Here is a 16,953-nt window from a genome sequence, read left to right on the forward strand (position 1 = left end):
GATTAAACAGAAATAATGATTTTCTTATCGTTTTACAGTAAAAAAATTTCTTTTTTTTTCTTGTGTTGATAACATTTATAGTAAAAAAAAGTTATTAAAAAACAATTAAATAAATAGTGTTTGATTAAACAAAAATAATAATTTTCTTATCGTTTTATAGTAAAAAAAAAATTTCTCATGTGTTGATAGCATTTATTCAAGAGTTAACAATTAAAGAATTGAATTTTTTTTTTTTGTAGTTGAATCAAAGTAAGAAGAATTCGCCAATACAATAAAAAATCACTTTCATTGGTAATATTTTATGCATGTCTCAACCGTTAATAAAACTTAAAAATTATATGACGGAAATAAACACTTACTGGTGTGACATAACTCTCCCAAAATTTTGTCGCAATCATTATAAGTTTTTCAAAATTATAATAATTAGTCAAAGTCTTTTGTTAACGTCTGGATATATTTGTCACACTTTATACACTTTCGGGGACTAAATTTTGCATTTTCATCTTTCGGGGACGTATTTGTGCGGAGTGAGAAGACGAAAAGTCAAAAAAATATTATATGATAAATATGTCATTATGTTGACAATTAGATATGACTACGTTAATCATCATTTCAATGACAAATTTGTCCATCTATGCCACATAAGTTATTTTATCAACGATGACGAATAGAAGTTAACGGCCGACTATATTTATCACACTTTTTACACTTTCAGAAATTAAATTTTATACTTTTATCTGAAGGCATCAATTACTCTTTCAAGTTCAAAAGTATCTATTTAGCCTAAGTTAAATGCAGAAGCCGTCTTTGTCTCTCTCCAAAGTTAAATTTTCATACACCAATTTTTATTTTTATTTTCAGTATACATAGGCTACAACGAGGATCGAACAAATAACTTCATATGTAGTTTGGTCCCATTTTACCGTTTCATATAAATTAATTAGAATTTTTCTGTTTACTTTTAAAAAGCTAAGTGTTAAATATGCCCGAGTTTCTTTTTCGGTGAATAATATTTGGAGGACTTATATTCATCTCACTTTAAAGAAATGGGTGAACATGAGAACATCCGAGATGTACTCCTTAAGGTTAATATACCAAATTCTAGAGATCTTTGGCTTAACTCTTTGGCTTCTGTGTACTTAAAAGTAGATGATTGAATAATTAATTCAATATAAAAAAATATTGATTTGATTTTACATAAAAGTTAAAAGACATAAAATAAATAAATAAGAAAGGCACATGATTGTGTGAGAGGAAAAATGCATTAAATTGAGAATAACAATGAAAAAGTACATCAATACAAAAAAAAAAGACTAAACATACATTAACTCTGCTGTTGGTAGCACAAGAAATTCTGCTGCTTATTGCAAGAGCATGATCTACCAGCAAAGTTGGAAATAAGAATAACAATGGAACCTACTTATTCCAACACACATACAACAACCATGCCATAAGGGGTCTTTTATAAGTAGACAGACACCACATGGCATAGCATAACTAATCAAAAAACATTGGCATAGCATAAATAATCAAACCCAAAAAATAAAAGATACAAGATTCATCCATGAACAAGACAAGATTCTTAGCTATTTACGAATGCACAATGCTTCCTGATCTCTCCCTCTGTCCCTGTCTTCACATTAATTCTTCCCATTTTCTCTATGGAGGTTGCAAACTCAGCAGAGAAATTTTCAACTGTCCCTTCAAGCAATTGGATGATTTGAGACTTTGTAACTGAGTTAGTCAACAATGCAGCATCTGATTCAAATAGACCCCTTCTCTTAATAACGTGACTATAGTAGCTAAGATCAAATGTCTTGCGACTTCCAGGGTCCATCTCAATTTTTGTGGTGTTCAATTTACTGAGGTCCTTGCACTTGAAGGCTTTCAGATTTGCAGCATATTCACTGTCTAGTGAAGGGTCTTGATCACCCTTGCCAGTGAAATTGAACAAGCGGTTTGATAATGATGAACAATGAGCGATACCAATTGTGTGAGCACCTGAAACAATTTGAACTCTTGCTCATTACTAGCACAAGAACAATTCATAATTCACACCAATTTATTGGTTTTTATAGAGGCGCAAAATTCAGATACTAACAACGTTTTAATCTTAAAAACAAATTGACGAGTCTGAATGATAAGAACAAGACCCTCATTTTTATCTTTATCTAAACAGCATTCTAAAGCTTTGAAAGATAATTAACTAATTCCTAAAAACAAATTTATCCATTTCAAACTCCAAATATTTAGGTATATTTTCAATCAGGATTACATATGTTTTTAGTTATTTAAATTTAGGATAAATCTGTTTTCTGTCCTCCAAATATAAAATTAAGCTTTTGTCCATATTACTTGAAAAAAAAATTGTTTCAGTCCCTATGCTCAAAATGGAAAATCAAAGTGAGTTGTCATGTAAACAAGTTATAATTTGTTGGCTACATCATAAGCAACGTTTATGCAGAGACACTAAAACAGATATTCTTCAAATTACATGAAGTAAAAAGATCAATTTTAAACTTAGGAAGACCAAAAGTAAACTTGTTCCAAAATTGAGGGACTCAAAAACGTGTTAGTCTTTCAACAATAATGCTTAGGAATTTGTTTCATAAATGATACCAGAGAGCAGGACCAAGTCCTTCAAATCAAGTCCTTGGTTGGCAAAGAGTGTCTGTAGCGTAGTGATGTTGTCAAATGGAGCAGGAATGTTATTTCTGGCTTCCACCAAGTTAGAGATGACCCCATCCCTTCGACCTGTTGGAACTTTCCAATAGGGTCCACCCTGAACACCAATGTCAGTAATGGCATAAACCAGCAAATGGGTCATCTTGTTCTCAAAAAGAAAGTGTAAAGATAATAAAGGTGAAGCAGAAGTTGTGCTTATACTCTTAAGATTTTCCTGATAGCAATTGAGTACTTACTGTGGCTACAATAGTGTCTCTGGCAGCCAAAGTGAGGATATCAGCACAAGAGACCACACCAGGGCATTCAGCTTCAACAAGGCTCTTTATTCTGTCAATGAAGTCAAAGCCTCTTACTGTGAGATTTGGAGGAGCATTCTTCTCAGCCTGATTGGTTGTTGAGTTCAGAAGGACTGATCCATCACATCCCTGAAATACTTCATCTTAGTTAGTTCTTTAATCTAACATATATGGTACTTGTTAAGTAAAAAATGAAAGAAAATTATAGGCTTGAACCACATACCCTTACAAAACAATCATGGAAATGCATTCTTATCAATGCAGCTGCTAGTGATGGAGCATTGTGGATATGCTCATGAACAAATTTCAAAATGATTTTCTCAGCTTTTGGGCAGCTCTGGGCATAAAAACCAAGCTGAAGTTGGGCATGAGTTGATGCAATCAATGCCAAGAGGCAAAGACTCAAAAACCTCAAGTTGCTTCCCATTTTCATGTAGCTGGCAGAAATCCTAGAAGCTTGAGTGACTATATATTACGAATAATAAACACTCAGATGCTTCTTGAAAGAGGCAATTCCATTTCTCTTTGCTGTTTCCACAACACTGATCAGTGATATATAGTCCTTAAGTTAAGCTACAAGACACATCACAAATCATACAGATGGTCCATGCAGCTAACTAACATGTGCGATAAGGTGATGCTACATGCTACTTTATTATCCATTTGCATGTAATAATTGTATCTAGTCTCTAATAAAAAAATGATTAGTTGGCTGCTGTGACCTTATATGGACAAATTAATATATAGCGAGTTCAAAATAGTTGAATTTCTGAATCCTTCAGTACACATCAATAGATTTTACATTTTAGTACTGAATTTACGAGATACTGGATGTTGATACGTTCTTCAAGCATAGGATACTATACAAAATCTCCCTCTTTGTATCATATTTTTGTAGCTTTAATCTGCTTGTATAGATACTAGTACCATTTTAAACAAGAGTTTAGTTTACGTAAGATATTTTTATGTCAACATGTAATAGAAATATTTACCTTGCATTGTGTAAAAATATTTTATAGTAACAATGTATATACATTAAATACTTTAAACAGTATGCGGCGGCTTAACATATATAACAAGTAATCCTTGAATATCTCGCAATTCAAAAATATAATGTAGTCTCAACAGGGAATTTAAGAATAAAAAATTGGCTTACCTGCTCCTTTACTGTGAATCCATTACTATAATCGCTATGCACATTGAGGCAGCGATATTTGACAAGGAATATGAGTCATGTATCCCTACAGGGCTGGTTTTGTGATGTAACTCATTGTGTCTGCTCAATGATACAGTGTCATCATTTTCTTTGAGACTGAAACTTTAGCTGTAAAGTATAAATCCTTGACACTTTCCGGTATTAGCTCCCTTGAAATCTATGGACATATATCATCGGCATGTTTTTATAATATTAAGAGCTTACTGTATGTAGCTAATTTGTTTTTGTTCAATTCTTCCTAGCCATATGTGATGCCTTGTTTGCTTCCATTAAAACAATGCTTGAATATTACAATTTATAGGTATAGCCATTGAATATATAAAAAAAAGGTATAGCCATTGAAGTAAACTGAGCATTAAAATTATAATTTAAATTTGGTTAAATTACTCAGTAGTGTATTTATAAAAAAGAGTATACTATTTTTTTCTTTGAATCTTGATAATTAATATCCTTTTGACACAATATATTTTTCTTCATTTGAATTGATAATGAATTATTTTTATTTCTTATTCAATTTATGCCACTGGCACCTACTAATTAGTAATCAAATTAACCGAAATTAGATCTGTCAGTATCATTCTGACTAAGATTTTTTCTTTTTTTATCTATACAAGTTAAAATTTTAGGTATGAACTATTTGAGAATTTTCAAATAGGTGTTTATACTCTGTTTTTTTTTTCTTCAATTGGGTCCTTAATGGTAGCTGGAGACAAGAGATTTTTATGAGAAAACTTAAGGAACTTATGCTTGAACTTCTACAAATAAAAGCACATTAACAACCATTTGATCCCATCAAAGTTTGCATTGAATCCCTTATGCACTAATGAATGCAAACAAATATCATGCTTTTCTATTAAAAAAAGGTTGGAAAGCCTATTGACCTAATTTTTATTATGAATAAAAAAATAAATTAAAATATGTTTTGAATTCTTATAAATATCAAAATATTTAAAATGTTTGAAATTTATCCAATTAAAATTTTGACTTTTTTTCATTCTCATAAAATTGAAATGTAATTTTTTGGCTTAAATATCAGTTCGAATAAATTCAAATTCAAACTTATGTATCATTATTTCATTGTTGATCCTGTGCATTAACAACTGTCACAAAATACATACAAACTCCACAAATTAATAAACCCTTATTTCCAAACCTTCTTCATCCATAGCCTCACCACGGCACGATCTCCCTCTGGCCCAAATCCACCACCTACCAACTCACTCCGGCACGACCCCAACCACGCCGCCACGACCAGCTACCGCGGATTCAGATCCATACCTCACTTAGCAACTCAATTCGTTCAAGAGTTGGAACTAACTTTCCGTACATAACCAAGCAACTTCCTGTTGTGCATCATATTTGGCACCATATGTAGTTGCTTTTATACCCAAGGTAGAATCAAGTGCAATAGAGCTGCCAAAAGATACAAAAGATTTACATGCAATGACAACACAGCTCATTGTTTACATCAAGATACGGCCTAGTTACCGTTTTTCCTTTGTTTAGCCCTAAAACATTAATCTTTATGAACACACGATTGTATCTTATCCGGTTCTCCATTAACAATAACATTCATATTACCTTTCCGGAAACTTAATGTCGTCTTACCTCCCTTGAAGATGATATTTTTAGCATATGTTCAGAGAGTAGGAGTTATAATAAAATTATTAGCTTCTGCATTTGGTTGTTGGTGGATGAGAGGTTCATATTTGTGGCAATTTTTTTTATTCAGACGGTATTTAATCCAGGAAAATCATATTTTAAAATTTAAATTAAAAATTGTAAGTTTAGATTTGTTCTAATTTATGTCTGGATTAAACAATAACATATTTCAATTTTGTGGAAACAGAAAAGCTATTCAAAATTTCAGAGGAATAAATTTTAAACATTTTAATATTTATAAAAACAAAAAATATATTTTAACCAAAAAAAAAATAAGTATACAGGCATTTTCAACCCATTTCAGTAGAAAGGAAGAGTAGGCGCTCTATTAAGTAACATGGGATTTCCCTGCATAACATGTTGAAGTGTTTCCTATACAATGATTCTTTTTCTTGAATTTTACTCTTAGAAATTTCTATCCTAGAATTAAAATATTTTTGAATTAGACCACGAATTAGAAATTAATGGAACAGTTCTATTGCTATTTTGCAGTGCAATCCAAAAACAAGGTTGATTTCTGGGACGTGATCTAGCTTGTTTTCCTGCCAACAGGCGTGCTTGGTTTCCGGTTTCCCGTTTCCCGTTCTCTCTTTGTCTAAGGCTAAGAATATGGTTATTTTCAAATCTATTTAAAAGAAATTTAATCGAGTCTCTAAGATTTTGTGGTAGTTTCAAGCTATCTTAAACTAACTAAAGGGACTTATTTTTTAGTTTAGGGTTCTAATTTTTTAAAGGCGTTTAGGGTTCTAATTTAAAAATAAAAATAGTTTAAGAGCATATACTTAAAATTTTCCAAATAGTTTAATTTATTGAGCAATTAAACCTTTAAATTTTAGATCATATTGATATATATTAATCATGAGTTTATATTGTTAGTGGTTTGGTTGTAGCTTCCCCTGTTGAATTAAGTTCTCTAGCTAATAAGTCCTAACTTACTTTTGTACTGTCAAAAAAAAAAAAAAAAACTTACTTTTAGCAGAAAGAAATATAGATAATTGTTCACAATTTTTTTGAACAAATCATGTCTCGATCACAAGGCTAAACAATGATTTTTTTTTTCACTGGCTTCTCCTGCATTTGCTTCAGTAATAGGGACCAAGGGAATAAAACCATGGCTTATATTGACATAGAATTTCTATGGCTGACTAGCTGAGAAAATCTACTTCACGTTACTTCATCTGTCATTGTCTATCAATATCATCGTCTATATTATATATTACTAAAACTTGCAGTTACTATTTGTTATCTTCTCACAAAATAGATACTTTACCTTATAACGAACCTTCAATTAGTCGAATTAATTATTTCATTTATAAAAATATAAAACAAAATTCGCAATCGATTCAACGTATGTTCTGTATTTTTGTTGTATAATTATACAAAAATAAAGATGGCTGATTGTTAATGAAGAATATTATGTAAACACGGATTATCTGAATATTACTTTAACTAATTATGACTTAAACTAATCGAGAAGCTAATTCCTTTGACTATAACTCTTTAGCTGGGGTTAATATATCTAATTCTAAACCTTTAGCTTATCTATTTGGCTTTTGTCTACTTAAAAGCAGGTCTGTTCCTGGTGTAAAACGAAATTTTTAATATAGAAACTTAAAGGTAATTAAAACTAAGATCGTGATGTAAAAAGAAAAATTAAAAACAATTTACAAAGTGGGAGTTTTTAAAAATAAAAAATAAGTGTTAAATAATGATAAATTATCATTATTTTAAAAAATGTATTAAAAATCTTCACGTTTAAAAATAGAAATTCAAATGTATAATACATGAATAGTTAATTATAATTATATAAAAGTAATGTTAGCATGGTTACCAAAAAAAAATAATATAAAAGCAATGTTCGCACATCCCTTTGCTTTTATCTTAAATTTAACACTGCACCTACACCCAGTATGTGAAACAATTATTGGTCAACAAAGTTTGTTGTTCAATTAACAAAGTTTTTCTTTTTTTCTTAAAAAACATATTAGTTCATTCCCAAGTGATAGACTTGATCAATAATCAATTTATCAATAACCAAGTAAAATTTCTGATCTAGAAGAAATATATTTATAGAACACGACCTCACAAGTACCACTTTGCCTATAATGGATTGTGTTGTTTTAGCCTTGAATATTTCATTCACATTCTCTGTTAGTTTAAAATAAATGAACAAACATTTAGCTTCAATTAAACCAAAAAGGGAATTAAATTGAGAATAGCAGTGAAAAAGTACATAAAAAAAAAAGACTAGACATAAATTAACTCAGCTGTGGGTAGCACAAAAAATTCTGGTTCTTATTACAAGAGCATGATCTACCAGCAAAGTTGGAAATATGAATAACAATAGAGCCCACTTATTCCAACACACATACAACAACCATACCATAAAGGATCACACGTATGTAGACAGAGACCACATGGCATAGCATAACTAATCAAAAAACATGGCATAGCATAAATAATCAAACCCCAAAAAATAAATGATACAAGATTCATCCATGAACAAGACAAGATTCTTAGCTATTTATAAATGCACAATGCTTCCTGATCTCTCCTTCTGTCCCTGTCTTCACATTAATTCTTCCCATTTTCTCGATGGAGGTTGCAAACTCAGCAAAGAAATTTTCAACTGACCCTTCAAGCAATTGGATGATTTGTGCCTTTGTAACTGAGTTAGTCAATAATGCAGCATCTGACTCAAATAGACCCCTTCTCTTAATAACGTGACTATAGTAGCTAAGATCAAATGTCTTGCGACTTCCAGGGTCCATCTCAATTTTTGTGGTGTTCAACTTGTTGAGGTCTGTGCACTTGAATGCTTTCAAATTTGCAGCATATTCACTATCTAGTGACGGGTCTTGATCACCCTTGCCAGTGAAATTGAACAACCGGTTTGATAATGATGAGCAATGAGCGATACCAATTGTGTGAGCACCTGAAACAATTTGAACTCTTGCTCATTACAAGCCCAAGAACAATGTATAATTCATGCCAATTTGTTGGTTTTATTTTTTAAAATGAAATAATGTAATGCAAAATTCAAAATATAACACATCTTAACCTTGAAATTAAACAAACTGATAGTGTCCTAAAGTCTAAATAATAAGAATTATCAAATCAATATCCTGAAAATTTAAAATGTAGTTAATAAATTCCTAAAAAATAAATTATTCATGTTGAAATTGCAGATATTTAGACATATTTCCAACTCGAGAAATTGTTTGATAAATGGTACCAGAGAGCAGGACCAAGTCCTTCAAATCAAGTCCTTGGTTAGCAAAGAGTGTTTGTAGGGTGGTAAAGTTGGAAGATGGAGCAGGAATGTTATTTCTGGCTTCCGTCAAGTTAGAGACGACCCCATCCCTTCGACCAGTTGGAACTTTCCAAAAAGGTCCACCCTGAAAGCCAATGCCAGTAATGGCATAAACCAGCAAATGGGTCATTCTTGTTCTCAAAAAGAAAGTGTAAAGATACTAAAGGTGAAGCAGAAGTTGTACTTATACTCTTAACATTTTCCTGATAGCAATTGAGTACTTACTGTGGCTACAATAGTGTCTCTGGCAGCCAAAGTGAGGATATCAGCACAAGAGACCACACCAGGGCATTCAGCTTCAACAAGGCTCTTTATTCTGTCAATGAAGTCAAAGCCTCTTACTGTGAGATTTGGAGGAGCATTCTTCTCAGCCTGATTGGTTGTTGAGTTCAGAAGGACTGATGCATCACATCCCTGAAATGCTTCATCTTAGTTAGCTCCTTAACCTTAATCTAACAATAACATTGTACTTGTTAAGTAAAAATGAAAGAAGCTTAAAGATTGAAGCACACACCCTTACAAAACAGTCATGAAAGTGCATTCTTATTAATGCAGCTGCTAGTGATGGAGCATTGTGGATATGGTCATGAACAAATTTCAAAACAATTTGCTCTGCTTTTGGGCAACTGTTAGCATAAAAACCAAGCTGAAGTTGAGCATGAGTTGATGCAATCAATGCCAAGAGGCAAAGACTCAAAAACCTCAAGTTGCTTCCCATTTTGATGCAGCAGGCAGAAATCCTAGAAGCTTGAGTGACTATATATAAATATAGTACAAAATAGTAAACACTCAGATGCTTCTTGAAAGAGGCAATTTCATTTCTCTTCGCTGTTTCCACAACAGTAGTCAGTGATTTATAGTCCTAAGGTTGAGCTACAAGTAACATGACAAATCATACTGATGGTCCATGCCGCCAACTAACATGTGCGATAAGGTGATGCTGTACTTTCTGCTTTACCATCCATTTGCATGTAATAATTGTATCTAGTATAATAAAAAAAACAATTAGTTGGCAGTGCCCTTATAGGACAAATATAGTGAGTTCAAAATAGTTGAATTTCTGAATGCTTTAGCACACGTCAATTGATTTTAGTTAGTCATTTAATTAAAAGATACTGAATGTTGATACGTTCTTCGAGAATAGGATGTCATACACCATATATTTATAGCTTTAATCTGCTTGTATATATTCTCTCTCAAAAAAAAAATCTGCATGCATATATACTAGTGCCATTTTAAACACGAGTTTAATTTATATAAAGTATTTTTGCATAAACATGTAATAGAAATTTACCTTGTCGTCAATGTGTTAGATGAATAGGATTATATAGTAAAATAGTCAAAACTTGTTGTAAAAACAAGGTATATAAACTAAATAAGTGAACATATGCGGTGGCTTAACTATATACTAGTTTAAAGTATTATTTGAATATCTCGCAATTCGAATTTTAATCTAGTCTCAAAGAGTGATTTAAGAATAAACAATAGACTAATTACCTGCTCCTTTATACTATGAGTCCATTACTTTAGTCGCTTCGTACATTGAGCCAGTCATCGATCAAAATAAATTAACGGTGGCTACCTGCTGCCAACTATGGACCAATAACGTGCATAGTGAGTAGAAAAAAAGTTGATGTGATCTAAATCTCACTATGATTATAAACATACATTAAAGTGTTAATGATATAAAGATAGAGACAAACATTTTGGTAAGTCCTTTTATGTATAGAAAGGTCAGAGTGGTTCCCACATGCTACTTTCGGGTAGTATAACAATAAACTAGTCGGGAAATGCTTAACGAATTAGTTTTCATTTCTTCTTTTTGTGTAGTAAGGTAAAAGAAAGTACTCTTATATAAAAAGTAGAAACACTCGTTTAATTTACATTTCGCTGTTAATATTAAGAACCTGAGATTGCTGTTATCTTACGGCAAGTGTAAGTGAAGTTAAGTAGTTAATTAACTATCAGCATTATTAGTGACCCAAAATAAAATTACTATAATAATATAATAAGCCTCAAAAGTCTAAATTACTGGGGAAATAGTTAGAAGATATGATAATGGAACACATGGTTAACAAAACTTGCATAGATGTGTTAAAATGTGACTTGGTCAAATTTCAAACGGATATAAATAATGAAGAGCTGAATGTATTTAAATTGATGTAAATTTTATGGAAATCACTGCACGTAACCAAAGTGTAGTAGACCCCGTCATGTCTTTTCTGTCCCATATTGCATATATAAAGTCATAAATAAAGCAATATGTAAGTTTAATTCAAAGCAGATTCCAAATCATGTGCATATCGAACGCAGGCTGTGCTTTGTTGAAAAAGTAAGGCCTAGAAAACCCCTAATTCATGCAAGGTTTTGGATCAACAACGTTTTGGGTACTTTCGTATAAATCAATGATTGGTCTTTGTAGATAAAAAATGACCCGGTTTCAAATGTAGGAGCGTGATGACATGAAATCAGGAAAAGGAACAAAAATAAAGATTAATTCGTTAAGCTAGGTTTTTCAATGAGTAGGTGATCGATATTATAGCTTGTAATTTAATTTTCCTTCAGTCTCATAATATTTGAGGCTCTTAATTCAAGGTTTTGGATTTTACCGTGTTATTTAACAATGTCATCACAAAGGAAAAAATAGAGGCTAGAGATGTTAAATAACATTAATTGTTAATTTTCCTTTACAAGCTATACCTTTCCTTTAGCCCTATACCCTAATTATTAATTTTATTTTTCTTTCTAATAATGTTAGAAATTTTACATCAACTAGTATAATATGATCAAAATAATATATATAAATAAGAAAAAATCTATATGTCATGAATTAACTTTTGATGTTTCTAAAATAATATTAGAGACAATTATAATCATTATTGTTTAGCCTATTGAACTATTATATGTCTAATTCTGTAAATTTCACACTTAAAGAACACAAACTCTTGATCTAAATAGTAACACGAAATAAATATACAAATCCTTAATCTTTTTTTAAAGGCCAATACAATAGTTTTATTTCCATAACTTCATAGCACAAGTTATGTATAAACTGAGTCTGTGAACAAAAAATCATCAAATCCTTAATAACAAAAGGAATAATTGCTTTTTTGTATACCTTGTTTTATTGGGAGAGCTGAAGCCTATTATATTCCATTGTTTTTCATGTTCGTTTTTTTATTAATTAAGGTATAATAAGGCTGTCGGCAGCAGGATGAAGCCACCCATGTCCTTGTGCTGTTGTGCAATGCCTGTCTGTGCTCCAATATTATATGCAAAATTATCCTTCAAATTCTATAATATAGAAGTAAAGGCTGAGCAAATTTTATATAGTAAATAAAAGGACTGTCGTCGTTTTCTGAATCACCAACACCATAGGAAAAAAAATATCCTATCTGCTTTCATAATACACATCTTCTTTCGAGGAGTCAACTAAGTGTTTCTAGCATATATCAAATGAGTTCTCATTGCCTTAATTATTTTACAAGTCCATTCGACTAAATTATGATCGATATTTAATAAAGGTTTTCTTTAAATAAATTTCTCAAAAAATACTTAGAAATAAAACAAATTATATTACTCTCGTAAGCTAAAATTAATTTATGTCCTTCGACTTTTATAAATATCTCTCATCCAAATTCTAAAAAAATTGGACATATAATTTTAGCTATAAGTGTCAAAATGGGTACTCGGTCTAGCCTGACAGTCCGAAATGCGAAAAGGGATCGGAGTCGGCTTGAATTCTATATAGACTACATATCTGTTGATCTCACTGAATTGACTCATTTTTTTTTTCTTCTAAATTTATATAAATTTTAAAAAATAAATAAATAACTAATTCATTTTTTTTCTTTGTTGGCGGACAAATTTTTCCAACTCTAATTTTAACTTACAAAAGAAATTTGATTTATTTTTATTTTCTTTTCATATGAGTATTTGTTAAGAAATATATCCAAACAAATTTATTTTATTAACTTACAACTATAGATTGCTTTAGAGATTCGTTCGGAATAGTTTTTTGTTTCCAATTTTAAAATTATTAAAAACTGATTCAGTTTCAGTTTTAAGAGTTAAATTTCAGTTTTAAAATAGAAACTCTCATAAGAGCTGATATTTATCTAGAGATGCCTCATAGTCTCTCATCCCCAGCAAGACTTGCAGGATATGGCCTAACAGAAAATAAAAAGAACAAACATATTTAACTCAAAAATAAATAAATAAATATGACAACAATTCTTACTAAAAAGATTGGAACGACAGAGAGTTATACAAGTCAAAAAAATATTTGAAACACAAAGTTATATATATGTGAATGTATAAATATTGAGTTTTGATGATGTGAAAGAATAATCAAACAAGTTAAGCAAACAGAGATTGTTTCAAGATAAATTCAAGGTTAAGCAAATAAGATTAAAAGAATCTCGTTGATTGATTAGTTTTTGCCTCAAACACATTGTTTCCAACAAATCAAGGCACTGGTAATTGATTACCAAACAGTATAATCAATTACCAAAAGACAAGTTTGCAAGAAATTTGAATCTTGTAATCGATTACCAGATGTTTGTAATTGATTACCAATAACGACACATCAGAAAATACTTTAAGAAGTTATAACCCTTTAAAATATAATTGTATAATCGATTACAGAAATTCAGAAGAAGCTTTTTTGTTTGAAAAGACACGATGAGCCTATATATGTGTGTCTGACACACAAGAGAGATGTTTTAAGAAAACTTAATTGTATGTTCTTTCAACAACTATTGGAAAAACACTTACAAATCTATTGAGAATTCATCTAGGAACTTGATTTTGTATCATCATCTCTAAAATAGAGTAATTCCTCTAGGATCTTCAATTTGTATCATCTACTCTAAAGGAGAAAAAACTTTCTTTTCAATTCAGAAACTCAGTTGTAATCAAGAGATTAATTGTCTCTTGAATTGAGAGAATTGTAATCAAGAGACTGATTGTTTCTTGGAGAATCTTGAACACAAGGGTAAAAGATCCCAAGGTGAGTTCAAAGCCTGTAAAAGATTTACACATGGAAAATCTCAAGTGAATTGCTTGAGGAACGAGACGTAGGCACGAGAAGTAGCCAAAACAGTATGTATTGAATTTGCAATTCTCTCTTCTCTTATCTTTTAAAAGGGATTAAAAGTTTGTTAGTGAAAATTTTTATAAAAATTCATCCATCTTAAGTTATTGAGACCATTTGTCATATATATATATATATATATATATATATATATATATATGATTATGTTTAATTTTTGTCACACCACCAAATTTCATTATAACTTACAAAGTTATATAAAAAAAATGTATATATGTTTTTTTTATCATTTTACTTTTATAAGTTACTTCAAGAACTAATTATATCTAATATTTTTAATTTTAATAAATTAATTTATAAGTTTTCAATTGAAAGCATATAAAGCATATTTGACAACACTTATTAGCTAGCTAAAAAGTTTGTATAAACATGATAATAAACTTATTTTAGTAATTTACAGTATTTTTTGAATACCACTCTAAGTGTTATCTCTTAATTGATTTTTTTTTTTACATTTTTATTCCTAATGTTCTTTTCACAATCTCTAGTATACCCGTTTATTTTCAGAAATGTAATAACCGACATGAATTACTTCAGATGCTTCCTTCATCATTCTCTACATCATTGATGATGAGAATGAATCTTTAATTTGAAGAGTAGAAGAAGACGATTGCTTCCAAAACTCAGCTATTTTATAAAAGAAATAGTAATTGATAAAATGAAGCATTGCTCGCTTGGGCAAAGTTTTTACAGTAACTGGCCGATTGGGGGGCCATTATGTCAAGTGATTAGGAGATCTCTCAAATACTCCATTCCATAATTCACGTGTAAGGAAAGTGTCACGTTCTACGACTTATTGCCATGATGATTCTTTGTCCTCGGTTAGAGTCATAGTTTCCACCCTGGCACTTTGAAAAGTCAAAAGTACATACAGAGCATATAGCTACACTAAAAGGAATAGGAATAGCAATAGCATAAATAGGGTAAACAATTGTTAATAATGTTATAGCAATAACAATTTTCGCAAAAGAAGTCGTCCCCATGTATATAGAATGTAAAGTAAAGGTGCACATTCCTTTGGCTCTAATGAAAATGCTAAAGAATGGGATTTGGCAGGCGAATTTTCTTTCAAGGCAGCTATTTAGATTTATGGCATATTATTATTGCTAAATTCACAAGCATATATGAAAAACATATTCATTTCAACCAATCATATAATAATGCTAAAGAATGTTATAATCATGATTCTATCCATTTCGAGTACGAGACACAAGGTAACTCCAATCATGAGTTCGTGTTATTATGGCCCAAAAATTGACACCAGCTTTAAGGCCAGCATACAAGGAGTTTTTTTTTTTTTTTTGAAGATAGAGTACATGTACATGTACATCTTACATGCATGTCCTGATTTTTTTAACCCATGCATACATATGATATGATTTATTTTTATCCTCTGTTTCAGTAATAACTTTTTAGTTGTACCTTTATTTTATTATAACTTAATTCATTAAAAAATCAATAATTAAACTACGTATAAAAATAAAACACTTGCATGTCTAGAATAATTTTTTTATCTAAAAAAATTCTATTTACCAACATTTACAGAATAAAATAGCAAAACCTATTCCTTTGGCCAGCAGCAATTTTAGACACTTAAGTCAAGTACTAATTATGAATAGATCAGCAAATTGTTTTTAAGTTCACTCTTTTTTCTTTATTCTGTTTCATTTACAAAATTCATCAACTACGAAATAAAACCCATATATATTTTTGAGCTTACTTGCATGCATTTCTCAAACTGATTCTCGCTGTAAAGTCTGACAAGGGTCACCTTTGACAGGCAAAGTGTTGGATGGAACAATCGGAACATAATGGAATGTCCTCCAATAAAGACAAGCATTAATACAATTTAGAATAATATGTATCTTTTAGGATGAGACCACGTATATTCTTTGCGAAGTATAATCCTCACTTAGAAGAACGTTTCGTCCAAAAAACTCATGAAGAAGGCAACTTCAATATTCAAATGTTTAAATATCTTTTTCTTAGTCTTTACGTTTTAGAATTTTTATTTTTTTTTTACTTTTTGTGGTTGTAAAATTATTTTTTTGTTTTTAGTCCTTAATTAAAATAATAAGTGATTTCTTTTATCTAAAGTATTATATGAAAAAAAAACAAAAAATACTAAATTACAAGAACTAAAAAGTATTTAAATCATATTCAAATGATTATTTTAATATTGAAGATGAGTCACAGCAAGACCCATAAAACGAAAGAATAAACTTTTCTTAAAAGTAAAATATCATAATTATTATTTATTAGAAATGATGTAACATTTTCCTATTTAGTAATAAAAGCTGAGTAATATCGGATCAGATTCAAGATCTTTTCTAAAACGAGCTTCATAAGTCGTAGGTCAATTAATTTGTGTTATGAAGAGTCAAATAAGTGTTGGGTAAGTGAAAATTAAGAGTTCAATGATTACGAGTGAATGGTACCCAAAAAATCGGTCGTTTGAGAAATTTCCTGAAGTAACATCAATGCCTCAAAACTCCATTATTTCTCAAATATGTTTAGCAGCTGGACGGTAGGTTCTTACTTCTTAAATGCACAAATTTTCTGTCCAGTATATTGACACTGAAGTTCACTGAAACTTAATTTTAACACATTTTAATAGATAAAAAAATATTGTGTTGAGCATACATGAACCTTCTTTGTGAGTAATGTA

The 16,953-nt window shown here is 30.5% G+C and overlaps 2 protein-coding genes across 2 annotated transcripts; both read right to left on the reverse strand.

Annotated features, from left to right (window-relative positions):
• Nucleotides 1-1,248: 1,248 nt before the first annotated feature.
• Nucleotides 1,249-3,883, reverse strand: LOC102660930 (peroxidase 3). The gene is made up of 4 exons (XM_006594828.4): nucleotides 3,205-3,883; nucleotides 2,922-3,110; nucleotides 2,620-2,782; nucleotides 1,249-2,001 (listed from the first exon to the last, which is right to left on the reverse strand). The coding sequence occupies exons 1-4, from the start codon at nucleotides 3,412-3,414 to the stop codon at nucleotides 1,583-1,585; spliced, it is 981 nt and encodes a 326-aa protein (XP_006594891.1). The 5' UTR covers nucleotides 3,415-3,883; the 3' UTR covers nucleotides 1,249-1,582.
• A 4,250-nt stretch (nucleotides 3,884-8,133) lies between these two features.
• On the reverse strand, nucleotides 8,134-10,151 carry LOC547872 (peroxidase). The gene is made up of 4 exons (XM_006594827.4): nucleotides 9,687-10,151; nucleotides 9,398-9,586; nucleotides 9,095-9,257; nucleotides 8,134-8,794 (listed from the first exon to the last, which is right to left on the reverse strand). The coding sequence occupies exons 1-4, from the start codon at nucleotides 9,888-9,890 to the stop codon at nucleotides 8,376-8,378; spliced, it is 975 nt and encodes a 324-aa protein (XP_006594890.1). The 5' UTR covers nucleotides 9,891-10,151; the 3' UTR covers nucleotides 8,134-8,375.
• Between the last annotated feature and the right edge of the window lie 6,802 nt (nucleotides 10,152-16,953).

The sequence above is a fragment of the Glycine max genome, chromosome 13 (genome assembly GCF_000004515.6).
Source record: "Glycine max cultivar Williams 82 chromosome 13, Glycine_max_v4.0, whole genome shotgun sequence".
In the NCBI taxonomy this organism is placed as follows: domain Eukaryota; kingdom Viridiplantae; phylum Streptophyta; class Magnoliopsida; order Fabales; family Fabaceae; genus Glycine; species Glycine max.

Excerpts from the sequence above, each read along its gene's own strand:
- LOC102660930 (XM_006594828.4), bottom strand. The coding sequence starts at position 3,414 with ATGAAAATGGGAAGCAACTTGAGGTTTTTGAGTCTTTGCCTCTTGGCA. Across the intron at positions 3,111-3,204 it reads TCCATGATTGTTTTGTAAGG|GGATGTGATGGATCAGTCCT; the intron begins GTATGTGGTTCA and ends GAAGTATTTCAG. Across the intron at positions 2,783-2,921 it reads GAGACACTATTGTAGCCACA|GGTGGACCCTATTGGAAAGT; the intron begins GTAAGTACTCAA and ends ATTGGTGTTCAG.
- LOC547872 (XM_006594827.4), bottom strand. The coding sequence starts at position 9,890 with ATGGGAAGCAACTTGAGGTTTTTGAGTCTTTGCCTCTTGGCATTGATT. Across the intron at positions 9,587-9,686 it reads TTCATGACTGTTTTGTAAGG|GGATGTGATGCATCAGTCCT; the intron begins GTGTGTGCTTCA and ends GAAGCATTTCAG. Across the intron at positions 8,795-9,094 it reads GGACTTGGTCCTGCTCTCTG|GTGCTCACACAATTGGTATC; the intron begins GTACCATTTATC and ends AAATTGTTTCAG.